The sequence below is a fragment of the Leishmania infantum genome, chromosome 34 (assembly GCF_000002875.2).
Source record: "Leishmania infantum JPCM5 genome chromosome 34".
Taxonomy (NCBI): domain Eukaryota; phylum Euglenozoa; class Kinetoplastea; order Trypanosomatida; family Trypanosomatidae; genus Leishmania; species Leishmania infantum.
In genome coordinates this window covers 1,388,015-1,412,963 of record NC_009418.2, presented here as the reverse complement: position 1 = coordinate 1,412,963, position 24,949 = coordinate 1,388,015, and the positions used below count along the sequence as shown (strand labels likewise).

The window sequence follows — 24,949 nt, the reverse complement described above, 5'->3', positions numbered from 1 at the left end:
GTTCTCTGCCATGCAGTGTGTGAGGTCGAACGCCACGCCAGCCCCCGGCCAGCCACAGGCCTCAATCCTGTCGTGCAAAGCAGCCCTAGACGCGCACCTTACAGCAATGCGCCCCATCCGTCATGAGGAGCACGGCCTCTGCCTCTCAAGCGCTACCCGCCCTACGGGGTCGCCTCGCAGCCGCTACCATCATGCCAGAGGCCCGTCTGGCGCACACCCCTCGGGGTGGCTCAGGCTCCCCTACAGCCGTAGGGCAATGTGAGCGCCGGGTGAGAGATGCGCTCGAGTCGCGCCGGCACTTTGCCGATAACATGGATGGCACAGGCGTTGTGCATTTGTCGCCGACTGCTCTCATGCAACGCCGCCCAGGGCCTGGACGCCGACATCAGTGGCGATGCATCGCTCTGGCCACCTCACCTCGCAGGAAATCGGGCCTGCCACCACCAGAAGTGTTTCATCATGTGACGATAGGGTATCACAAACCACAGACGAGCTGAAACGAAAAAAAAAGATCAGAAAGCAAATTCACCGCCGTCTACATGGATGGTGTAGACACGTGGTGTCGCCCCGAAGAGGGCGAGATAAGACGCCTGCAAGGTGGTGGTAAGGAAGAGACTGAAGAGAAAGAGAGACATTGAGAGAGGGAGAGTGAGTGAATGTGTGGGGGCGAGAGCCGTCTAATCAGGCGTACCGACAGAGGAGGAAAGCAGCAGCAAAGCCAAAGGAGGACCCATATAAAGGGGGGCAGGTCATTGCGCTGTCGGCAATGGAGAGACACCGGTCGCGACAGTGCTCACTCTTTCCTTCTACTTCACCCCCGTTGCTTACCTTCCCCGTTAGTGCGAACAACACCGGCGCTTGGGCACCCGTGTTGTGTTGTGCGATATATCCTCTGCCACAGAACTGCACTAGCGGACCCACTCGCGCCCACGCTTACCAAGAGAAAGGCTCGCGCACGAAAGCGGGAACACTCTCGAGATGGCGAGGGGCACACGCAAATGTGACGAGCGAATAGCGACACTTCGATTGCAGCACGTTCGAACGGCGCCGGTCCCAAACGATACTCGTCTCTGCTGAAGAAAAGGAAGGGGCCGGAGCAGGGAAACGGCTGCGCAGCCGTCCCGTTAGCGATGGTGAGCAAAGCGCCGGGAGGAGGCGGAACATGTGCTCCCCACCGCTGCCTCACTCCCCTCCCCCTGTCAAGCCACGCTCGCCTTCCTTCTTCCGCTCTGTGCGCACCGCCCACCGCCGCCCCTCCTCCGTCTCGGCATCTTCACTTTTTCGAACGCAACAGAGAAGATGCCCAGGCACGGCCCCGCTCCTGGTGCATGTTAGATGCATGCGTATGCGCTTGTACAAATGTGTGCGCTTACAAGTGCATGAGCGTGTTGGCGCATAGCTGGGGAAGGGAAGGAGCAGAAGTGCGTGCACACGGTCCTCTCCACCACGATCCGCCCACCCCTCGTGAAGAGAGAGTCTATCCGTCTGGTATAGACACCCTACCTCTCTCCTTTAGTTCGCGTTCTCCTCTCCTCCCCCTCTGATGGCATGGCCTGTGACGTGAGACGGAGACGCGCTTACGTGTGTGCCGAGGAAAGGAAAAAAAAAGAAAAACAAGAGATACAGAGCGAACGGCCGCCAACTGCATCTGCACCATAAGAGCGCACAACACACAATCACGTGTTACGCAAGGAGAAGTGGGGAGAGGGAAGCCCATTACCGGAGAAGAAAAATGAGAGACGACCACAAAGTTACAGCAAATCAGCTAGAAATGCCTCGCACACGCCCACGCCGCTATTCAGCCTTGATGGAGGCGTACATTTTCTGGACGAGCCAAAACGACCCAATAAAACCGATAGAGCCGAGCGCCATACCAAACATAATGGACGCGCCGAGCATGTAACCCAGGAAGAGGATGATGGAGGAGAGCGCGCGGATCTGCAGAGAGCGCTTGAGGAAGAGAATGCTGTATGCAAACAGGTGGATGCCAGTAGTCGCAAGAGCGGAGTAGCTGCGCCACCACCAACGGTAGTCTTCCCCGCGCAAGGTGAAGTAGGTCACCACAATGCCCACCTCCGCGCAAAGCACGACCAGTGCAATGGAGAAGAAGGTCAGGAAGCCGTAGAGGTACATGGGCTCCTCCCGCCAGAAGGCGTTCAAGGCGAAGGGTATCTCCACGCAGCACGCAATGAAGGGCACAAGACTACCAGCAAGTACATAGTAGAGAGTCATGCTATCCGCATCTTCCGGTATGAGTCGAGGGATGCTGCTGACCCTGGCCGTGACGGCCAGAGTGTCCATCTTAAAGCCCCAGTAGATGCCATAGCACCCAAAAGGAAGTGAGATGAGCAGCCACGAAAGTATAATTCCGACCACCGTCAGGAACGGGATGGCCGCCGTGCTGTGCTTCGCCCAATGGATGAGGTTTAGGAGCATGACGCCGCCTCCTAGTGCAGCCGGGAACGCTGCCATGCAGCACATGGCGCTCTTCCACGTGGCCATACCGAAGAGCTTCAGCAGTCGAGTCGTCACAAAACCGGAGACAACGTGACCAATCAGAAAAAGTACAATGACAGTGCTCAGGAAGGTGCCGCGGTGCGTCGAGTCCACGACGTGGATGGCGCAGAGGAACACGCTGCTGAGCATGGTCGCCGCAATCTGGCACCCGGCGCCGACGGCCGTCGCCAAGGCTGCGGCTTGCTGGGGCGGGCGGAAAACGTCGCCGCGTACCAGTTTCCAGCCCGACTCCTCACGTATCTCCCTCTCGTCCAGCTCCTCGTCAAGGTAGACGGCCAGGTCCTTGCGCACAGTGCGGAGCATCACAAACGCTACCACAACGCCCGTCAGCATGGTAAGCAGAACGCCGTACAGGGCGGCGATCTTGTGCCCGCGCCGCTGGGTATCTTCTCCAATTCTGTGCTCGATGGGGTACTCCTCGTTAGACCTCTCCCAAGTCACGCTGTACGTGAAAGGAACCTTCACATCCTTTCCATCCCTATAACTCGGCAAGACGTACGGGCGGCTTGAGTGTTGAAACGCTGTCGCTGTGCACGTGCCCACCTCCGCAAGACTTCTGGCGACGACTTTGAAGCCGACCACCTCCTCTCCCGTGAACTGAGAGATCGCCCGGTTCTTGATGCGAATGGTAAAGTCGAGATGATTGTGAATAATGTTCGTCTTCACCTGGGTCTTTTCAACGTCGTTCTGTGCGCCAAGAGGGTAGCCTAGGAGATACGCGTTACTCCCCTCATGAGGGGATGCCGAAACGAGCGGCTTGTTGTCGAGGAACATGCGCACGTAGTAGTCATTATTGATCATGTAGTTCGCCCGCCGCACCGCTTTGACAGTGAAGCTGGCATCGCACAAGGTGGCGCACTTGACGTCCTCGCCAACTCGGAACTCGAACATGGTCGGAACAAGACGATTGCCCGTCAGAATGTCGCCAATAAGGGGATGTTCGCGCCTCGCTTTCATCACCTCATCGGAGGGCTGGCAAACAGGGAGTTTATAATAATCCATCGGGGAGAGGGTGCGACGGCTGCGGTAGGCATTCGCTTGAGGCGATATAATCGTGCCGGTCGAGTAGCCAGTGATGCCGGCCGAGGCAAAGACGGTGGCACACAGGAGCACCAGTGCTACCACCAAAAAAGGTGCGCGCCCTGCACGCATGTGCCGCGCGCTTCCTGGCACCTGTTTTCCGAGTCGCATTGCACGCTTCCCGTGCAGAGAGAGATAGGCACCAAGGCGACGATGCACTTGTGAGGTTTTTGTGCGTGCTGTGCGTGCGTCAATATCGAAGGAAAGCAAAAGGCAACGCCAGCGAAGCAATACGAAAAGCGCAACGCTCTGCGGCCTTCCTTATGTTTTTTCTCACTTGTTATTCTACCCTTTTGTTCACCAGTTTCCCCACCCCTCGCGCTCCTTCTTTCTTTCCTTTTGTCTGCTCGCGCGCTTCCGTACAACTATGTGCGTATGCGCAGATGCAAGTAGAGGGGCACGTTTCGTGCGCGTAGGCTGCACACAAAAATAAAGATAACAGCACAGCAAAAAAAATCAGCAACACCTCTCCGAGATCGTCCACGTAAGTACGTGCGAAAAAGAAAAAGGGAAAGCGAAGCAGTCGCTCCAACTGCTGCAGGTGTGCCCGTGCGCTTGTGCGTATACAGTCACACGTTGTTGTTGCGGTTTTGCTTTGGGTGTGTGGTTGTGGGTGGATGGGTGGATGTCGGTGCAAGAGTAACGAGCTTCGTTGCGGTTGCTGCGTTTCGCATGCGGGGTACGTGTGAGAGGCGAGGAAGAGAGTGCGCAGGTGCGCATGGGATGGAGAAGGTGGAGGCTGCAGCGAAACAACACATACAGGAGGCAACAAGCTGCGCACCAGTACGGTGTGTATGCGCTTTTATTGCATACAAACCTTGGGACTCTGGTAACTTGACCCGGTGCGGTCCCCTGTGCTATCCCACGTTCGCGCTCGTTTCGCCCGACATGCGCAAAGGCGAAACTGAATGCAGAGGAAAGACTGAAGAGAAGACGCGCTCAGGGAGAAGACGTACACGGTGTGGTGCGGGAGAGCATCACCTACGCGTCGTTTCACTCTATCGCGCTCTTCGTCAGCGCCGCTTTCCAGCCCCTCACTCTCTTCGAGTCCATCAGGGGCACAAGTCAAAGCGAGCAGAGGGGGGAGAGAAGCGGCGGCGAACTGCCCTCCGAGGCGGCATCGAAGCACGCAGCAGAGGAGAGAGAAGCAGCGATGCGGCATCCCTGCAGCGGTCGCCACTCCCTTTTTTTTTGCCCGCTTTCGATGCGGCACGTCAGTGTCGGCTTGGCAAAGCCTTTTGGCCTGATAAATGAGAAAGTAGAAGTGAGAGAAACGACTTGAAGTGCCTCCTCCCGTCCTACACCCACCGTATCGGCAGCAGCCCCTCCGCTCCTGTCCTGTCCCGATCATCACGGGCCGTTTGAAAGGAGAAGGAACCGAGAGCAGGTGATGGGAAGATTGCTGTACGCTGAGGCGGAAAGGTGAGGGGATAAAAAAGGCAGCGCGGGTGCGGTGAGTGCTGCGCCTTAGTACGGCACCATCGCCTCGTAGTCGGCCACGCGGCGGGCGAGCACCTCAACGTTCTTGGGGCGCACAATGCCGCCCATTCGGGAGCTCTTCTTCAGCGGGGGCAGCGCCTTGCCGGCCTTCTTGGCGGCGAGGTAGGCCTGGAACTGGTGCTCCTTCGCCTTGAATGCCTCCTGGCAGCGAGACTTGCGGACGTGCTCGAAGCGGACGCAGATGCGTTTGCGCAGGGTGCGCGTGCGGACCGGCTTGTTGATGATGACGCCAACGCCGCGGGGGGTCACGTTCCACACAATACCGGTGCGGCCATGGTAGTACTTGTGCGGCATGCCCTCACGCACCGCGGAGTCCGCGACGACATCGACGTAGTCGCCGACCTTGATGTTCGTCAGGATTGTCGACACGGACGGAGCACCGTGCTTGCGGAACTTCTTGGCGAAGAGGTGGCGGGTGCCAGACTTGTAGCCGTACGAGTGGACCATTTCTCTTTCAAGGGAAACTCTTGTGTACGTTGATTGGAGTGGATACGTCGATGGTGATCGAGCGGCGTCGGTGTAGTGGGCAGTGCATAATGAAGAGCAGGAGTGCCGCACCGTTGTAGAAGGCAGGCAAGGTCACGCGCAACAACGCGTCAGCAGATTTGTTTATGGGCGTTTGCGGCGTAGCACCCAAAAGGGCGCCGATGCGGCAAAGTGTGGTGGGTGTCGCATGGCGGAGGAGGGAGGGGGAGTGATGCGACAAACGAAGTAAGAATCGAGGCAAGTAGAAGTGAAAAAGAAAGAAAGCGACTCATCGGCTGTGAAGGCAAGGAAGGGCTGCACAAAACGCGCAAGCGTCACAGGCGCGCAGCCCGCGAGCGTTGAACTTGCGGCGTGTTAGGCGACGATCACGCGTTTCAGCAGCGCACGAGAGAGCCGACCTTAGCTCAGGAAGAGACGACGCACCTCCGAACCACATGTACCCATAAGGAGACCTCGTCCCTCTCTGCACACTCGATGCGCATCGATGGTTCGCGTGAAGCACGTGTGCAGACGCACACCCCACGGCTGCACGTCTGCGCGGCACTGTCACCGCTTGAGGGAAGCCGTACGCATCCTCCTTTCCCTGCACGCACACACACACACACACGCACGCAGCCTTCCCGCTCTCCCTCGCTCGTCTTACGGAGCAGTAGAAGGAAAAGAAGAGCTGGAGTAGCATCGAGCGCCGATTGGCCTTTTCGTGCACTGGAGCGCTGCACATTTCCGACGATGAAGTTTCGTTTTTTGTTGTTGTTTGTTTTGCACGAGTTCTTACCTTTCCTTCGCGTGCCCTGTGCTGTTTTCGCTTTGCTGTCACCTCTAACCTTCCTCATCCACATGAAGCACTCGTAGTGGAGACGCACACACACGCACACACAGTGAGAGATTCTCGCAGACGCACATCGACGTTCACTTGCCCCCCCACTTTCTCACCCCCTTATGCGCACGTGCGGACGCCTCTATCTAACGAGAGGATTGCGATGTGCACGTGCGCATAAGAGGCTGAGAAAGTGGGCGGGCAAGTGAACGTCGATGTGCGTCTGCGAGAATCTCTCACTGTGTGTGTATGTGTTTCCGCATCAGGATACACAAGGTGTTATAGGACAGACAGCCAGAGAAAAACAAACAACGACGGGAGAAGAGGCCGACAGAAGGATGTATAGCTTCTTTTTCGGCTTGCTTTCTTTTCGTGGCCTTTCGTTTGTATGTTTGTGTAATGTATGTGTCTGTCCATGAGAGCGAGGCAGGGGTCCCTGGAGACGTGGCGGTGCACCTCCGGAGAGCGAGAGGAGACACTCACATGCACGCCCGCACGCACATACAAAACCAAACGAACGCAGATGAAAGGAGTCCAAAGTAGCGAAAGGAAGAGTGAGGGGGGCAGCCCCCTTCCCTCTAGCACGAAGTAATAATAATAGAAAAAAGGACGTGTGAACCGAAAAAAAAAACGAAACTGGGGTGGGGTGAGGGGGACAGAGAGAAACAGCAGTGAAGTGAAGCCCCGAAAATACTTGTATCACTGTCACGACAACGCAACAGCGCACACGGATAGAAGCGCCACCAAGAAGGGGAAACACTCGCAGCATCACCAATGAGAGAGCGAGAGAGCAAGCGAGAAGAACTGTGGGAAAAAAAAAGATATCCTGAATCGAAGCGAAAAAAAGAATGAGCGCGAGGTCAGGTAGTCTGTTAGATCAGGCAGATTCACGAAGGGACAGAAAAGCGGAGCTTTACGAAAGAAGAGGACATGCTCCCGTGCAGCATTTAACGACCGGTAAAAGAAAGATAGTCACAGACACAATCAGGAGGGGCTACGAAACAGTTGCAGTCAGTGCCACCGCTTTTTTTCGTGTTGCAATACGGCCATCTATTCGCAGCAGAAGACTCCAAGAGAGTGCACCTGTGTGTATCATGCAGAGAGAAGATCGCGTGTACACATCTCTCTGCACACACCATCTACCGGCGTCCGATAGCACTTCGCTCCTCTCTGCTTCCAAAACAGCAGCTATAGGCGGAAAAAAAAACGGCCATAAGAGCAATCTCCACGGACTCGTAAGAGCAAGCCGTCAAAAGGGCAAAAAATAGACGCGACTGGTCTAAACGCAAGCCGATAGGAGCACGCGAAGCACGTGGAGAAGGAAAAAGCAAAATGCAGCTGCAACTGAGAAACAAGAAGTCAAAAAAAAATGTCGGGAAGTCGACGGAGCTGCGGTTGCCAGAGATGAGAACGAGGACGGGGGAGGATGAAAGCAGGTTGGGCGTAAACCTTGAACCAGGGCCACACTTAACGGAACAAGCGGCCCAAGCAATCGTAGGCGCGCACGGGCCAGACCCACACACACGCGCACGAGACCCCGGACACACGCACACATCTCAAAACAAAGAACGAAAACTAAAAGGAAGAAAAGCAACAGACTAGGAAAAAAGAGAGAGCGTGCAAGAGTGGCAGACATCGACATGACAACTGATAAATGGGTATCCGGATAGGGAGACGGCCTGCCACGTTTGAAAGGGGGAGTTTCGGTTGTGTTTCTGCGTGTGCGTGGTATGCACTTTTTGTTGCGGTCGCTGTCTTCCGTTTTTGAGCATCGACGGCGCTTGAACCCCTTTCGCTACCCGGTGCTGCCAAACATTATCTGGCTTGTTCTCGTTGCCTCTCACTCAGCACGACCCGAACAAAACCACGAGGTCACTCTTGGCAAAAGGACGATTAAAAGGAGGGCACAAGCAAGCACAGAACGCTCCTCCACATGACAGCACGCAGATAAACTGAGATGTCTCCCTCCTTCAACCCCAGCCTTCACCTCTTTCTCCCTTTCTTGCATGTTTCCTTACCGCCGTGGCTCTCGTTGTTTCATGCATTCCTTCGTTGCGGCATCTCGTCCATTGCTCTTCTTCTTTTCGTTTTGCGTTATCTTTGCTGTTTTCTTTTTGTTTTTTTTTTGGGGGGGGGCGGGGGGCACCACTCGACACTCGAGCCAGACGTATGCACCGACGACCAAGCACAGACATGAGACGAGGAAAAGTAATGCCTGCGGCTCTAGAGCTACCCACAACCCTCAATCAACTGCTCAGTACCATAGGCACACGTGCGTACGAGCACGCCTTCCAACAAAGCAGCAATTTTTCGCTTTAGGAAAAAAAGGGTTTGGCACGTTCGCCACTCGTTCGTTTCTTCGATGATTCAAGGACTCTTTTTGCTCACCTCTCTCGCGCAACTTTCATCGAGAACCATGAGTCTTCGCTTCGTGCGTGCGTGTTTGCGTGTGTGATCTCATCTTACTGATTGTTTGCTTTTTCTCTTCGTTTTTTTTGCTTCTCTTTCGCCGGTCAGGTGGATACCTTCGCTGCCTTCTTGTCTGCCGTTTCTGTCGTTCGCTCCACTGCTCTGGGAAGCGTGTGTCGTCCCAAGACGTGGGGAGAAGGCGATGCAGAAGGAAAGCACCCCACACACGCACCAGCATCAAGAAACAGGCAGAGAAACCGGCAATATAAAAAAGAAAGTCGAAATAGAGAAACGCGAGAACAGAAAGCAAAAGAAAAACGCCTGAAACGAGGCCACCAGCATTGAGGAGGAATAGCTAAGAGAGAAAAACACAAGACGGCCTGCACAGCAGATCCGCTTTCGTGCGCTGCTGCAAAACTTGCACCGTCACCGCCCCCTCTTTCTCCCCCCCCCACACACGCTGGCGGGCGAGGATGAGCGGAGAGTATAGTGACGCTACACACGGAGACGGAAAAGAGCAGGGTCTTTTGAAAGGGCCCTATGAAACTCCACGCTCAACAGCAGAGAAAACAAAAGAAAAAACATGCCGGTAAAAAGAAAAACAGAGAAACTTCACCCCCTTTCTCCGTACTTCGCGCGACGCCTCTATGAAACGTTCACATCCGAGTGCGTGAGCATCTCGGCGAGCATAGTCGAATCCACAGAGGGTAGAGCGACATCGTCTCACAAAGGACGTCACTGTCGACACCTTACACCATGTCCGCAGACGAGCAATCGTCCTCGAAGCGCGCCTTCTTCTTCGGCGTCTGGTTCAGCAGCTCCGCACGCCACTTGGACCCGAGCTTCGAGGACGAAAGCTCGCCACTGCGGATCCTCGGGAGAAGCCTCCACAGGGTGTACACCAGCGCCAACACAATCGACACACCGACGACCATCATCACAGGAATCATGTTCACGCCATCGTCGGCATACATGGGACTGCGGGTCATTGTCGTCGTTGCAGCCGCAGGGAGGGCCATCGCGGCCACAGCGATCGCGGTGGCCGGGACGAGCTTGCGCAGAGAGGACATGGTGATCAAGTATGCGTGAGAGAAGAGGTAACGGGTGGAGTGGTTCTGACGGCTTGCGTAAATGAGGCTTGAGATGGTTGTGGGAAGAGGAAGGGCGAGGAAGTCTCTGCAGGTGGAGGGAAAGAGAGGAAGGGGGAGTAGAGGAAGAGTGCATGGACAGCGGTGGAGTTGGCGGAGGCAAAAAGCGACAGAGGGTGAGGGCATCAACTCGTAGACAGTCGGTGTTAGCAGTGGAAGTGCTTCCCTTCGGTGCAGTCGCGCTGGTGCATTGCAAACGATGTCCACGAGAACCCCTCAGTCGCCGAGAGGCCACCGCAGCGACCTTTAGACAGCCTGGTCGTGCCGCATGAGAGCACACGCTTCACCGCGCCTCCTTTTCCGGCTCGTCGCCGAATTCCTGCCTGGCCTTGTTCAGCTTCGGCTCTCGCGGCTACTGTGCTGTTCCCCTTTGCCTTTGCCTTGCCACACTAAACGAGGACGAGAGTCGGCTCTGCTTCTTCACACACCCTTCCCTCCTGGCGAGCAACACACGCACGCGCACAGGAGAAAGGTAAAGAAATGAGCAACACAAAGGGAAAACAAGCAACGGAAGAAGGTAGCGAGAGAATGGACTCAGCGCTTTCATGTCGCGCAGCAGCGCAGACACTGAAGTGAGAGAGGGAGGCAGAAGAAACACTACGGTCCTTTCGTACAGCTCAAACATGAGAAAAAGCGGGATGATAACGCCTCGCCGCCCCATCAACGCACTCACATGCCCCTTCCCGTCTCGCCCTGGCCTTCCGGTATCTCCAGCCGAGGCTGACGAAACGAGGCCGAGAGGCCTCACGGTGCTCCGCCCTCCCCCCTCCACACACACACGCCGCCGTTGCTATTTTCCATAGCATTCAGCGCCTTCCGCACAACGCCTCAGCAAGACTGCAGGCTGGCATTTATGTGAGCGTCTGTGGAAAGCTGCCTCGCTGTGGTTATGTGCATCGCCGGTGTGTGTGGGTGCGCGGAGTGCACCACCTTGTGCTCAGGGGCTTACGCCACTGCCCATGGAGCAACGAAGACGTGCGCTTCGCAAGTGCGTATAGTGGCGAGGCGGAAGAGGAAAAACGGAGGTGAGCGCACGCGCAGTAGGGGCACGCAATCGAACAGGAACAAGTCCAGCTGGCCGTCAGCGCTACTGCATGTTACCCCTTCAATGTGAAGTGGAATGATGATCTCCCCTTCGCCTTTTCGCCTGTCTTCGTTGTCAGCTCGCTGCCCTCCCTAGCACGCTGCCCTGTGTGCCCGCACGAGGGCACCTCATGCACGCGCCATCACGTCGAAGAGTCAAGAAAAGAGAGCGAGAGAGCCGACGAGCAGAATGAAACGCGGATGGAATGGGGCATGCAGACATGCAAAGACACGCACACACAGAAAGGCGTGAGACTGGAAAGGGCGACGAGAAAATGGGGGGAGGGAGCTGTTTGACAGTCATTCTGCTTTCGAACTCAGCAGCAGGGGCGCCCCCGCATCTGTTGCCTCTTGACTTTCGAGTTGCCGCTGCCACCCCTCCCCCTCCCTTCCTCCCCCACCACTCGGCAGACAAGCATCCACACGGTAATAAGCAAGCAGTAGCATGCGCGAAGCACACACACCAGGGGTAAACCGGCAGCCGTGATCATGAGCGCAGCAAAGCGCAAACATGTTGACCACTTCTTCTTGCGTATCGCTTCGCCCCCACCGTCCGCCGCATCGGCGTCCCTTTCTCCAACGAAATGCGCGAAAGAGAGGGGCACACGGTGCGCCTCGGCAAGCGAGAGTGGGAGTGGGAAGGAGTGGGGGCCCACAAGCAGAAGATAGAAGCACAGAGAGGAAAGGGGGCAGAGAAGCACACGGGCAGGAGAAGGTACAGGGGCGGTGGAAGGCCCAGCACCGCACGCTGATGCACAACTTCCGCAGAGTCGCCGGGAGGGGAGAGGGGACGTGCTCAGAGGAAAAGCGGGCACAGGGAAAAAAAATCCTGAGGGCGAAAGAGGCGCACACACAGACACAGACACGCACACAGCCACCATCGCTCCTTTATCGCCCGTCAACACATCTTTTTCCCAACAGGCGTCGGAGTCGGTGTTGCGCGAAGAGACTGAACAGAGGAATAGGAAGAGGAGTTGTGTGCGTCTGCCTGCCATGTGCTTCTCTCTCTTTAGTTACAAGCACCTGCAAACACACACACACACGCACACAGACGTCGCACAGAAAAACATGCAGAATGAAACGAGCAGCACGGGGATCGGCCACGCCAACGAGAGGAAGACATTGTTAAAGACGGAGGAGACGGAAACGAAAAGAGAGAAAGAGGTCGAAAACAAAGGCGAAGGGGAAGAAGCTCTCATGAGAAGATCACAATGCAGAAGACTACGGACAAGCTGAATGCAAAACCTCAGCGAGTCACACAAGGGAGATGGAGAGAGAGAGAGAGACGGTTTGTGTCTATGTATTTATGTGTCAAAATTAGAGGGGGTGGGAGAGAGGGCAACAACGAAAACAAAGCCAGAGAAGCAATCAAAACATCGTGACGGCACTTTTCTCTTCTTGTTTTCTTTTTCTCCTCTTTAGGCTACAAGAGAAAGACGAGGAGCCACTTCCGCACAGGCAGACAAAGGGCTCGGGAGGAAGTGCCTGCAGGGCTTGCTGGTGCGGGGGAGGGGGGAGGGGAAGGCGGGGAGGAGCGCAGGCGCTTATCAACAAAGAGAAGGAAAGAGAGAGATGAGAGACGAGAGCCACGCCGCACGATACACAAAATAAGGAGGGCAGAATGGACTCACAGTAGCACTTGCATGCCCAAACGCCCACGGAGAGAGAGACCCACGCGCGCAGGGACAGCGCAAGCCTCTGCGGCTCACCCCTTTTCCCCTCCTTTTCTCGCCCTTCTCTTTCGCTCCATCGCGCAGCCCAAGCCGCGACAGGTGAGATAGACGACGATGCGAGAACAAAAAAAAAATGAAGAAGCAATCAGGGAAAAAGAGGCTCTGGCGCTTCTCCCATACACCAGCCCCACACATCTCCTGCCCACGCTGTCGCCGCCACCGCCGCCCTCACCGCCACGCCCGTCGCATAATTCAACGCGCACAGAGCATGATATCCTCAAAAATGAGAAGAGGAACAAAACAAAACAAACCGAGAAACGAAAAAAAAAAACACAGAAAAAGAGAGAGCAGACGGCTGCCACAGATCATGAAGAGGTTCCTTTCACTTATGTATATATGGGTGTGTGTGCGCTGATGCGTGTCTCTCTCGCGCGACCTTGATTCTCTCTCGGAGAGGCGGGACGGCTCGGCGCACACGTGTTCGATGAAACAAAGCAAACATAATAGAGCAAAACAAAAGGCACACCGAAAGAGGGGACACGAGGAGGAGAGAACATATCACCGTTAGTGTCACAGACTCGTACACAGACAACAACATGGGATGAAGAAAAAGGAAAAGAAAAGGCAGTAGGCAACAACGTGAGAAGAGGAGAAGAACAGACGACGCGCACAGACACAGACGCACAGAGGCGCCCACACCGACGCAGGTGACGTCGGCAGTGACGGTCGCATTCGCACCAGATGCCGTGCGTTGCATGCGCCCCTATCCGTCGCCGCTCCAAGACGCAGACAGCGTGGGACGGAGAACGAACGGCGAAGTCGCGCAATCTGCACACCTGTCACGCACAAGGGAGAAGGCTGGGGGAGGAGGGGGGGCTCACGCCGTCTCTCCCTCGCGCTGTCTTTCTCTTCTGTCCCCAGTCGCCCCCTCGCTCCCCTGCAATGCCTTGCTGCACTCATATGTGCTGTGCATGTTTACTCATTAGTGGTGGGTGTTTCGTTCCCTCTTTCCTACTCGCGGGGCACCGTCACCGCAACGCTCTCGTCGACCTCGCCGTGCCTCTGCCCATTGCGCTGCGACCTGGCCGCCGCGGCGTCGCCCTCGCCCACCTCCACCCGCGGCTGCGTGGGGGCGTACTGCACGCGTCCCTCGTTGTTGTCGCGGTCGCACCCGGACGCCATCTCCTCCTCACGGCGAGCCTTCTCAGCCGCGCGGCGCGCCTTCTCCTTTTTCGGCGTCTGGTTCAGCAGCTCCGCACGCCAGTCGAACTCGAGCTTCGAGAAGGAGAGCTCGCCACTGCGGATCCTCGGGAGAAGCCTCCACAGGGTGTACACCAGCGCCAACACAATCGACACCCCAAGGATCAGCACCGCCGTGATGATGTTCAGCCTGAGGTTGACAGGGACAGGGGCCGCGGTCGTCGTCGTTGCAGCCGCAGGGAGGGCCATCGCGGCCACAGCGATCGCGGTGGCCGGGACGAGCTTGCGCAGAGAGGACATGGTGATCAAGTATGCGTGAGAGAAGAGGTGATACTCGTCGGGCAAGTACGAAAGTTGAACGTGTGCAGAGATGAGAAAACAGTGCGGTGTAGCGAGAGGAAGATAAGAGCGCCGTTGAATAGAAAGAGAGAAGAAGCTCTTCGATTATGGTGTGTGCGTTCGCCGTGCCCGCGACGGGGTGCGAGCATGTGGCGTGTGACGAGCGAGAGAGGAGGAGGACGGAAAGGCGATGGTAGACGGATGATGTGTGACGGCGACGTCGACACGTCAGTGTGCCGAGGATCGACTATGGAAGAAAGAACGAGAACGTTTCATTGGGTAAAGCATGCAGACCTGTGGGGCATTCACGGCAATCGTCAACGCATCCTCAGACGCTCTTTGAGAGCCTATTTGACCTCCAGTGTTCTCGGGTAGAGGTACGCGCAAGAAGAAGTGATAAATGTGGCAGAAAAGCTTTCTGTGATCATGTGCAAGTTCATGTCTACGGGTGTCTCTCGAGAACGTAGGCGCAGGCCAAAAGGGGGGATAAGCATAGAGTCCAAATCTGCGCCGCCGCACACACGCAGCAGTGTCACGGAGAACTCGCAAGCAAGATGGTGGCACCCGCTAAATACCGCGAAACAAAAAATTCTTGGCATCTTGAATGCAAACCCTCAACGATGGGCGCAGAGAAAAACAAGTGACGAAATGTCTTTGCAGTCGACACGGGTAAAGGGAGAAACGGCGCATAAATACACCCGTGCAGTGGGCGCTGGCACACCGATGTGTACATGGTGAGTGGCTCTGCATTCCTAACCGACAGCGCACATAAAAAAAGGAGGGAAGCAAACAAGCGACAAGCAAAGGCAAGAAAGCATGTGTGCGCGGCCCCGCCACGGGTGAGGGCGGCTGTTCATGTCGTCATGCCTCAGAGCCGTTGCCACACAAACACACACAATGAGAGAGAGAGAGACGGCCACAGGCGACAGAGATGAAGGCATAATTTTCTTTTCGCTTATTTGTTCAAAATCTCACTTGACCACGAACACGCCAATCCGCATGCACATGTCACCATCGCTCGCCTACCCCTGTAGCAATCTGGCCACATCAGCATCCTCTTGAACGAAAGGTCTCTGCCGGTTCGAATCGGGCACATGCGTTCAGCGTCCTCTTCGTATACTTCCTCGGCCCTTTTCTGCAGAGATGATGCGGGATCGGCGCGACGAAGACCTGTGTGCACTGCATGCCTTGATAAAGGTAGGCCGCGTGGAGGGTGCAGCTCGAGGGCGGGTGCAGAGGCTCTGGCCGGGCGGGGAGGGGTGCCACGCAGCGCGAGCGCAGCAGCGGGCAGGTGGTGCCTGTGCGGGACTGGGTGAGCAGGGTCTCCCCTGTCGTCTTGTAAGCTCAGCAGCCGTGCTGTTGTGGTGTGGGACGGCTGCCGCGAAGAACCTCTTGTGTCAGCGCGCCGCATTGTGTGGCGCGGTTTCGGGGGATGTCGGCGTGGCGTCGGAGACGGGTGACCGGGTCCGCCATCCGTGCAGCTGGCGTCGGCGCCTCTCTGGCATGGCTGTTTATGCGGTCTCGACCGCCCCGTCGGTGTGCACCAAGTCAGAGTGGCCACTGGCACGCTGAAAGGCGAGGCGCACGCGACGGGCCACCGTCGCGCCAGCGCACGTGACCACGTCCGTCGCACCAAGCCGTCCTCCATGGTTGCGGGACCCGTGCCAGGTGCCATGAGGGCGGCAGAGCGACCCCGCAGCAAGGGCGGCCACACGTGCTTCTCTTTGTCGCCGCAGGTGAGGCGTGGACACCACTGCTGCAGGCTGGGTGCTGTCGCGGCACGCAAGGGCGCCGCCGCCCCTTGCCCGTGCACATCTGTGCGTGCATGATCGCGATAGAGCATCACGGCGGCACGTGACCTGCTGTGTGTCTGTGCTGCACCATCTGTGCACCAGCGGGTAGGGGAGAGCTGCGCAACGGGCGTGCGGAGCTCCGCAGGGGTGTCGATGCCTGCACACCGGCGTGAGAGCTGCGGAGGCGTTGTGACGACACCGCCATGCGGCGCGTGCACCCATCCCCACGCCAAGTGCGCAAGGCGGCCTCCTGGAGTGGCTGCGGAGGGATGCAGGCGTGCGCGGCGCAGCAGCGCTGTGGAGTCGAGAGGCAGGAGCTCGGCCTCTTCGAGTAGGCCTCTGTTGCCTGGGTATTATAGGGTACCCACGATGACTGCTACTGTTTGGGCGTGAAGGTGCGCAAGGGCTTCGCGCAGTTTCCGACCAGCGCCATCCAACCACGCGGCGGCACCGTGGAGCACCGTTGATTCAAACCGTGCCATGTAGGAGTAGCGGAGGCGATCCTTTGACGGACCGCATTCGTGCGACAGACCCCCCTGAGCTCGGCAGGCCGAGTCGTGAGCGCTTTGATGGCCTCTGCAGCCCGTCGGCTAGCCCCACATCTTGGTTGAGTGTCCACGCGGAGAAGGCAGGGTGTCATGATCCTCCCTCGGACACGTGCGTGGAGCAGGGCGTTTGCGCAGCGAAGAGGAGAGGACAGCAAACTAAGGACTAACAAGCCTAGCGCAAACAGACCGAGGGTAATGTCTTCACTAAACAACCGTGCGACGGTCTCCCAGCTCGTTCTCTAACACGGGGGTGGTTTGGCTCCCCTGCTTCGAGACAAGGGACTTCCACCAGATGGCGCTCTTCATATTCGACCACGACAGCGTTGTCTGTCCACTGCGGATCATGAGCAGCATCGCCACGCTTGCCCCCATCACGAACAGCGAAAAAAGGACTATGCCGGCCGTCATGAAGACCGTGGTTCTAGTGTCCTGCGAAGGCCCTGGCAGAAGGCTGTAATTGGCCACACAGCGCTGAATATACGTGTGATTATTCTCCAGCATCGAGCAGACAATAATGTAGCGGCATTGTTTGTCGCACTTCCTGTGTGGGAACACTTGAGAGCGTTTCTCGCCACCGCAGAATACAGTGAGGAAACGATCCCACATCGTATCGTTTGTCGCCAGCAGAGTGATGGCCGATCGCACATCAGCGACGGAGTGCAGCCCAGCATTGAGGCTGAACACCTCTTTGGCGGAGAGTCCAGAGTGGAATACGCCTTCGCCAATGGTGTAGCGACTTTGCGCATCCTCCAGCTCCCAGGTTTCGCTGAAGTTGGCCATCAGGTAGGACGGGTGGTTGCCGAAGATGGGTGAGATGGATGGAACGACGATACCCAGTACGTCATTCCGTGGCATCGTGAGCAGCTTGAACATGTGTGTATGCCCAAACAACTGCACCACTAAGAGATCCTTGTACTCGCGGATGATGCTATTGTAGGTCGCCTCATACTGCTCCTTCCAGAACATGTCACCGGCTGCAGAGCCAAAGCCGCGTTTAAGCACATTGTACGTGTTCAGGCCAGGGGGGATGTGGCCCATGATGATCGCTCGCTTGTTAGCCGCCCGCACCTTCGCCAGCTCACTCCGCAGAAAAGAGAACTGGTTGCACGGGTCGCTGAGGTTGGAGGGCAGCGGCGGCTGAAGCTCGTGGGCCCACAATAACGTGTGCAGCACAATCACATGTACGCTATCCATCATATGTGTGTAATAGCCGCAGTTTCTCATCACGGAAGCCTCTGCATCGCTCAAAAGCGCGGCGCCGCGCATCGCCGCCACGCGGTGCGCCAGTTCCTCCTCCGAAACCGTGTCCTCCAACGAATAATAGTAGTCGGGCACGACATCATTGTTGCCCATTGCCCCACTGAAGGCAACCGCGCCGAGTGAGCCGTCCACTGTGACATTGTGAAAGCGCTCCGACATGTCCTTGAAGATAGCGGCAGGAGCCAGACTGCTATTGGCAAACTTGTGCCGCTGCCAGTCGCCAGTGTAAAGCACCAAGCTCGGGTTCTGCGCCGACACGTCGGCCAGGGTACGCGCCATCAGCTGCAATGACGAGTCGCAGCCTTGCATACCATACATAGGGCTAGAGTCGCTCGTGCACTTTAGCGCCCTGCTGGTGCCGTAAAGTGGGTCGTAGTGGATGTCCGAGATGAGCGCGACCTGATGGCCGCCGACGGATGCGGTGCACACACATAGTGCGAAGCACAGCGCAGCCACTGCTAAAGCTTTCGGCAGCCTCATGTCTGCGCGCGTGCTTCTTTGGTGATCCTCCTTTGACAAAAACCGCCGCTGGGATGATGCACAGAAAAGGCAGAGGGGCGGAAAGACAAAGCTGGGAGGCGTATGGCAGTCGCTGCTGAGGTATGCGAGAAGGCCCAAAGGCAGGACAAGCACGAAGACTAGCGAGTCCACAGCGAACAAGGTCCCCGCTTTTGCCCGGCAACAGGAAACCCGCCAACAAGAGATGACGGAAGGTGCGCGGAGTAGAGGGACAAAATAAAAGTGTGTCATCTCATCGGAATGCGAGCAAAAGGAATGTCGGCCCACCTTGAGTAGAGGTAGTAGCACTCACATGACAGAGAGCTCTGATGATTTTTCACGAAGCCTGGAAGTAAGCTCACATGTGCCACTTCTGTCAACTATCCGCTTACTCTCCTGCTCTCTCGGTCGCACAACAGTGATTACGTCATCAGTGTTGCTGTCAACGGCGTTTCTCCGAAAGACGGAGGGGGTTGGTGTCTTGAACGCAAGCCTCCTCTCTCCCCCTGCAGCCAGAATAGAGGAGACGATTTAGATTCGACCCAAGAAGGGCAGCGGTTGCTTATTTTCGTTTTCCCGTGCATGAAAAGAGCCAAAGAGCGAGCGAGGCATACGCACACACACCGTAGGACGCACGGCACAGCATTCGTGCAAGTGCACAAATCTGTTTCGCCTGCGTACGTGTGCGCCTTCGCACAGCACCATCGGAGCAGCAAACGAAAGGTAACGCTGCCATTCGTGCAGCACACACACACACACACGTATAGTCGAGGGGAATACTGCGGAAGCAGAGGGGCCGTACGTGAGACCGGAGAAAGCGAAAGAAGCTCGAGCTATACGTTAACGAGGGAAGAAAAAAAAAGCAGGCAAACGGGGGCGAGAAGCACCAACGGTGTGAAGGAGAAAAGGAAGCAGCGCCCGGCCCTCGGTTGGTGATGAGTACAAGGGCGAAGCGGGTAACCAGAAAGACAGGTGGAGGGAAGTCGTGATGGATCAACAGGCATCGAGAAAGCACCGCGCACGCATACGTTGGGGCCCTCCTCCTCCTCAGCACGCAAGCACAGGCAGAGATTTCACCTGTAAGTGGGAAGCCGCTTCAACATGGCTGCCAGGACTTGTTCGACTGAGATGGACATGCGCAGTTGCTCCAGCCTCGGCCATACTTGTCGCTCCCCTTCCAGGACCAGTACCTGCATGTTCGCCGTTGTCGGACTGTAACACAGCCGCAGATACGACCACACGCTCGAGATTGGGTGCATGCGCATGTTCTCGCCGACATCATCTTCGAAGAAAGTCCACATGGAAGTTGGCGACGGTGCGGCAATGGCGTCGTAGCCCATCCACGCCAGCAGACGCAGAAATACATGCGCCAGCCCGAGCACGCACAGGGCAAACGTGTAGCGTGCCCAGTCCCACATACGCGTACGGTGCCGAAGTCCGTCCCTGTAGACGCTCTGGTGCAACAGCTGCCACAGATACCCACGCACCGACGCATCCGACACGACGCAAAACCGTATGCAGAAGAGACCCCTCATTCGCTGCACCGGGTCCAGCACCCCGTAGCCGACGTGATCGCCCCAGGAGCAGGCGTAGCTTTGATGCACCACGGGAGGCTCGTAGGCGACAATGGCGCTCGTCAGCCGTGTTCGTGCGAGTAGCGTGCGCGTCGGTGGTGCTGCACCTCCCGCTGGCCCGTAGGAGGACGACGAGGCGGGATGCACCGCAGCGGTCGGGCATATGGCGCAGAGCACCGCAGAGCGCACAAGTACGTCGGGAGACGTAAGATAGTTCAACAGCTGAACGTCCACGTCAGCGTTTCTGCGCGGCATCACGGGCGACGCGGACACAAACGGGATATTCAGCACACGCCCAGTTCGGGCAAACGCCTCGGCAAAGGTCACGTCGCCGATGCTTCTCTGTAAGAAGTCGGCCAGGGCAACGGGGTCGCACACTTCGCCAGTGTGCAGCAGCCGGTGGAAGCGCTTCCACCGCGAATCAGCGGTGGGCGTGCCGAGGAGTGCATTCGCCTCCGCGATGCTGTTGCTGCCGCTGCTGCTGTGAAACAGCGAGGCCAAGTCGGTGGAGCAGCACACAAGCGTCGCCACCAGCGCGCCGCTGCCGCTGCCGTACACAACAGGGGGTAGAAGTCCGGCATCATACAGCGCTTTTGCCACACCGAAGTGGGCCGACGACGCAAGCACGCCACCCTGCAACAGCAGTGCAGTGGATCCGTAAACGCGAGACATCTCCGAGAGCACCTCTCGTGTGCGGACGGCCATTCGTCGGTCAGCCCGCGCCGCCTCACCTACACGGCCCAGGAGAAAACAAACGAGGGAGTTATACGAGTGAATGACCGTTTTGGTGCCGGTTTTGTACAGGTACAACCGACGGTGACTGATGCCGTAGAGGGAGCGGTGCACATGCTTCTGGAGATTGTCCAGCAGTGCCTCCGCGCTGCCGACGCTGCGCAGCTCCAGCAGCTCTTCTATCGTTCGCATCACACCCTCGAAAGAGAAGTAGGTCGACGCCTCGTCGGTGCGCCACTTCTGAAAGCCGTCCATGTCGTCCAGCGTGGAGGCGATGGGCAGCCACTCCTCGTAGGTGGTGGCGCAGTTGGCCTGATGCGTGAGCGCGTCGTATTGCGGAGCATCGGTTGGTATTTCAAGCACACCCGCGATCACTTCGCAGGCGAAGAAGAGACATGAGTATATGACATAGACTACGTAGCTCGTCCAGTGATAGAAGGAGGCGCCATGCATCCGGAAGGCATGCAGGGCGGAATCCATTGCACCCTCCCCTTCCCCCTTTTGTCCCCGAAAGGCAGAACACGGAATGAGGCAACCCTGCCTTCCGCTGCCTCGCGCGTCGTCAGCTCGGCAGTTGGTGGATGAGGGAGGGGGAGTCACTTCACACACGCCTTGTACGCCAACTCTCAGTAGATTTCGCTTGCAAAGACCACAGCAACAAAACAGAAAGCGAGAAAAAGATGCACACCCTTATGCGGTGGAAATAGACGCACAAAGGACGAGACAGCAATACAATTGTCAGCTTGCGAGATACAGGTATAAAAACTTAAAAAGAGGAAAGACAAGCGATGTCCTGAGTTGATATGTGAGAGAAGGAAACAACGGAGAGACGCACGCACACGGGGACGTAAAGCTCGCAGAGTATGAACGAGGGAGGAGCGCGGATGAGAAATGCGGGAAAGGCGGAAGTGAATGACGAAACAACGGCAAAGAAAAAGGGCAGCGCCCACCGTCGCTTGCCACAGCTCGAACAATCACGTGTCGATCCGCACTGTGTACGTACGCAAATGTGTGTGAAAGTGAATAAGTGCTTGCAACAAGCAAACGAAAAAGAGGCGAGAAAAAGATCCGCAGTTGGTGGCTCCGCGAAACGCCTCTCTGTTGCCGCCCTTTGCATCGCCGCCGTTGCGTTCATTGTGAGAGAATGTGTGTGTGTGTGTGTGTGTGTGTGTGGATGGGCACAAAAACCACGAATGCATCAAGACGAGGTGAGAAGAGGCGAAGTCAACCAGACAGCAAGGAAAATGACGAGGCGTAGCGAGAGTGATTCGTCGCAGAGGACGAGAGGTGCCGAGATGTTGTGCTGTAGCTATCTCAACAACGCTGGGGGTGGAAGCGTCACTGACGACGGAAAAGACGTGATCAGCGACTTAGCACGAGGCGTGATGGGCAACCCTATCCATGAAAGAAAAAAAAACAAAAACGCGACGCTTCCCTTCTCGGTACCTGAAACGACAACGCGTCGTGTGCAAGTAAAGATGCACTCCGCATCCCGCCTATTTTTTCTTCTATTCTTGTCGCCTTTCTGCAGCCCATCCACAAGAGCTGCGCGAGAAACACATAGGAAACGGAGAGAGGTGCGTTAGCGGTGCGACGTGCAGTTCTAGCGGGAGGGGGGAGGGGGGAGTGAACAGCTCTGCTTTGCCTGTGTAAGTGCAGTTGTACGCGGGTGAAGCAAAAAGGAGAAGCGAGCGCGGTGAAGGCGATACTGGAGGGGAAAGGGGTGATCGTGACCAGAAGGGGCGCAGCACACTCCACGACATGCGGCACAGCGCCGCCGACGAAATCAGCGCACAGTGGATGGTGGCTCCGCCTCTGTGTCGTAGGGATTCGCTCGACCATCCACGTCAGCCTCCCCAGTGCTGTCCTCAAAGTATTGACTAGACTTTTCTAGCCCACCCATTATCCCCAGATTCGCGCTCCCTTCGGCGATGACGCCGATATGGGGGTTGACCATGTGATCGTAGGCAGAGTCGAGGTAAGCGGCGTACGGCACCCCGCTCTCCTGCATTGAGCCCTGCATCTTGTTGAAGGGTCTCGGGTAGGGAATGTTGTAGTGGAGCGCCATCTCGTATCGCATCTCAACCTCACGCAGCTTGCGCTCGATGCGGTCCAAATCGCGAATACCTTGATTCTGGTGGAACAGTCGCCGAGTCTCCTCCAAGACGTACAAAGCGTCCTCGTCGGAGCTCCATGGCGCCGTGAAGGCCGCACGCAAGCACCGTCGGTACCACGAGAGCACCTGTGCTCGATATGGGCTCTCCGCGACGTTGCGAAGTTCTCGAATGGTGTGCTTAGCTGCACACATGACTGACTTCGATGCCGCGAACGCAGCTGCTCTGCGTGTGTGTGCGGCTCGCAGGTACCGCACGCGTCACGAGATGCGGCAGCGTATCATCACACGCGTACACGGGGAAGATGATGAAGTGTGAAAAGGGCGACTATTCGGGTTTTTCTTGTTTGTTTGGGGGAGGGGGGTAAAAGGGTGGACGTTTTCTGTGTTCGGTGGGAGAGAGAGTCGGCGAGAGGCGAACGTGTAGAAAAGAAAGAACAACAAGAAACCACACGACGCTCGTGAGAAAAGAAGACAAAAAAAGAGGACGAGGAGCAGAAGAGAGAGAGTCGCGCATGACTATGTGTGGTGCTCTTGACATGAGAACAGCGTACCGGCTCTTGCATCTTGCTGCAAACAAAAAAAAAAAGAAATGAGTGGCGGAGCTTCATAATGGCGCGATTCACCGTACGGGAGGGGAGGAGGCGATCCATGAAAGTGTTGAATAAGCCCCCTCCCCCCCCCAAGCCCTCGCTCAGCCCCAATTCCCTTGCGTTAGCAAAGCCAGAATATCTGAATATGGCGCGCGGACGGGGGTGCACCTCCCTCTGGGAGACCTGTGCATCTCTGCAAGCTCGGCTGTGGCACTAAATCAGCGCGACAAGCGCAATTCAAGATTCGTGATCATGGAGCCAGAGAGAAGGTGAATGACCTCGTATTCTTTGCCTGCTCTGCACCCTTTGTGCGTCCATTGAACTGCAATGCGTTCTCCATACTTTTATCGGGTAGCGGTCTCTCCCATGCACAATTGGAGAGGGCCACGTAGTTCAAGAAAACGCGTACATGAGCGCAGAGAAAAGCAATTTCTTCTCTTTGCTTTACATCTCTCTCCCCCACGAACACATTATCAAATATACGCATACACAACCACAGCTCACTTCACCTCTGCGGCACCACGGCCACATCCTCGTCATCGAGGACGGACCATCTACCGTCGAATCGGGCCCATGCGCTTAGCGGTCTTTGCATGTCCTGCTTCGGCGCTTCTTCGGACTTGTGTTGCGCAATCGGCGCCTCACAGACCTGGGTGGATTGTATGCCTTAATCCAGGCGGGTTGCGTCCAGGGTCCTGCACGAGAACGGAAGCGACAGAGAGAAGAAAACAAGTTAGGGCGCGCTGTTGAAGAAGAGGGCACAGATGAGCCTGCAGACTCGCTAAAGGAAACATACAGAGAACGACAAACCTACACGAGGAGAGGCGTGCGCTGAAAGCTGGGCAAACACCGTGTCACCACTTTGCTTAGTGGATGCATTGATCACATGAGACTCGGGCCTTTGCGTCACAACGCGCACATTTATATAGCATTCGCTCGTCTCGGCAGTTTTTCCCTGATCTTCGTCTGCACTCAGTGCTCTCTCTCTCTCTTTCTCCTCTGTGTGGCCCGCTCCGTCGCGCTATGCAGCAGCACGGCTGCAATAGCCGGGGGGGGGTTAGAAACTCGCATAAACCGCACTTTGAGCTTGCGCAGGGTCCATTCCTCCTTACTTTCCGAGGCTTGCCTCGGTCTCTCAAGGTGCACCGCCGGTGACGATACTTTGACTTGCTGAGTATTCTTTTTGTGTGTATGTACGTGTGTATGTGTTCTGTTCTCTTCTGCACTGCTTCACTTTCTACAGGCGCACGAAAGGAAACAAGAAGGATGCGACAAGTGCGAATACCCAAAGGAAAAAAAAAGATGAAGAATCAAGCACTCCGCTCCCTTTATCCTTACGCTTAAGGCTGCCCATTGAAGAAGGAAGGGAGAGAGGTTAAGGAAGGCCACTCGAAAACAAAACGTACATTATACAGCCCCATCAACGAAGGAAGGGGCAGCTACCTGGACTGAGAAGCAAGGATGCTATGTCGCAAGAAGAGAGCAAGAGAGCGATGAAAGGGCTAGCGCTGAGGGCCGTAAAGCAACAGCATAGCATACAAAAAAGCGCGTCACCACAAATGCTGGCATGGTGCTTACTTTGCTCG

At 56.6% G+C, this 24,949-nt stretch overlaps 7 protein-coding genes across 7 annotated transcripts; all 7 read right to left on the bottom strand.

The window, feature by feature from the left end:
* Window positions 1-1,794: 1,794 nt before the first annotated feature.
* LINJ_34_3450 (transmembrane/endomembrane-like protein) lies at window positions 1,795-3,708 on the bottom strand (the record flags this gene model as incomplete). Its single annotated transcript, XM_001468665.1, has 1 exon — window positions 1,795-3,708. One exon carries the CDS (start codon window positions 3,706-3,708, stop codon window positions 1,795-1,797), a length of 1,914 nt encoding a protein of 637 aa, XP_001468702.1.
* A 1,356-nt stretch (window positions 3,709-5,064) lies between these two features.
* On the bottom strand, window positions 5,065-5,544 carry LINJ_34_3440 (putative 60S ribosomal protein L21; the record flags this gene model as incomplete). The annotated part of the gene is made up of 1 exon (XM_001468664.1): window positions 5,065-5,544. One exon carries the CDS (start codon window positions 5,542-5,544, stop codon window positions 5,065-5,067), a length of 480 nt encoding a protein of 159 aa, XP_001468701.1.
* A 4,014-nt stretch (window positions 5,545-9,558) lies between these two features.
* On the bottom strand, window positions 9,559-10,083 carry LINJ_34_3430 (the record flags this gene model as incomplete). The annotated part of the gene is made up of 1 exon (XM_001468663.1): window positions 9,559-10,083. One exon carries the CDS (start codon window positions 10,081-10,083, stop codon window positions 9,559-9,561), a length of 525 nt encoding a protein of 174 aa, XP_001468700.1.
* Window positions 10,084-13,724: 3,641 nt separating this feature from the next.
* Window positions 13,725-14,213, bottom strand: LINJ_34_3420 (conserved hypothetical protein; the record flags this gene model as incomplete). Its single annotated transcript, XM_001468662.1, has 1 exon — window positions 13,725-14,213. The coding sequence occupies one exon, from the start codon at window positions 14,211-14,213 to the stop codon at window positions 13,725-13,727; it is 489 nt and encodes a 162-aa protein (XP_001468699.1).
* A 2,584-nt stretch (window positions 14,214-16,797) lies between these two features.
* Window positions 16,798-18,333, bottom strand: LINJ_34_3410 (conserved hypothetical protein; the record flags this gene model as incomplete). Its single annotated transcript, XM_001468661.1, has 1 exon — window positions 16,798-18,333. The coding sequence occupies one exon, from the start codon at window positions 18,331-18,333 to the stop codon at window positions 16,798-16,800; it is 1,536 nt and encodes a 511-aa protein (XP_001468698.1).
* Window positions 18,334-19,424: 1,091 nt separating this feature from the next.
* LINJ_34_3400 (conserved hypothetical protein) lies at window positions 19,425-21,137 on the bottom strand (the record flags this gene model as incomplete). Its single annotated transcript, XM_001468660.1, has 1 exon — window positions 19,425-21,137. One exon carries the CDS (start codon window positions 21,135-21,137, stop codon window positions 19,425-19,427), a length of 1,713 nt encoding a protein of 570 aa, XP_001468697.1.
* A 1,306-nt stretch (window positions 21,138-22,443) lies between these two features.
* On the bottom strand, window positions 22,444-22,965 carry LINJ_34_3390 (conserved hypothetical protein; the record flags this gene model as incomplete). Its single annotated transcript, XM_001468659.1, has 1 exon — window positions 22,444-22,965. The coding sequence occupies one exon, from the start codon at window positions 22,963-22,965 to the stop codon at window positions 22,444-22,446; it is 522 nt and encodes a 173-aa protein (XP_001468696.1).
* Between the last annotated feature and the right edge of the window lie 1,984 nt (window positions 22,966-24,949).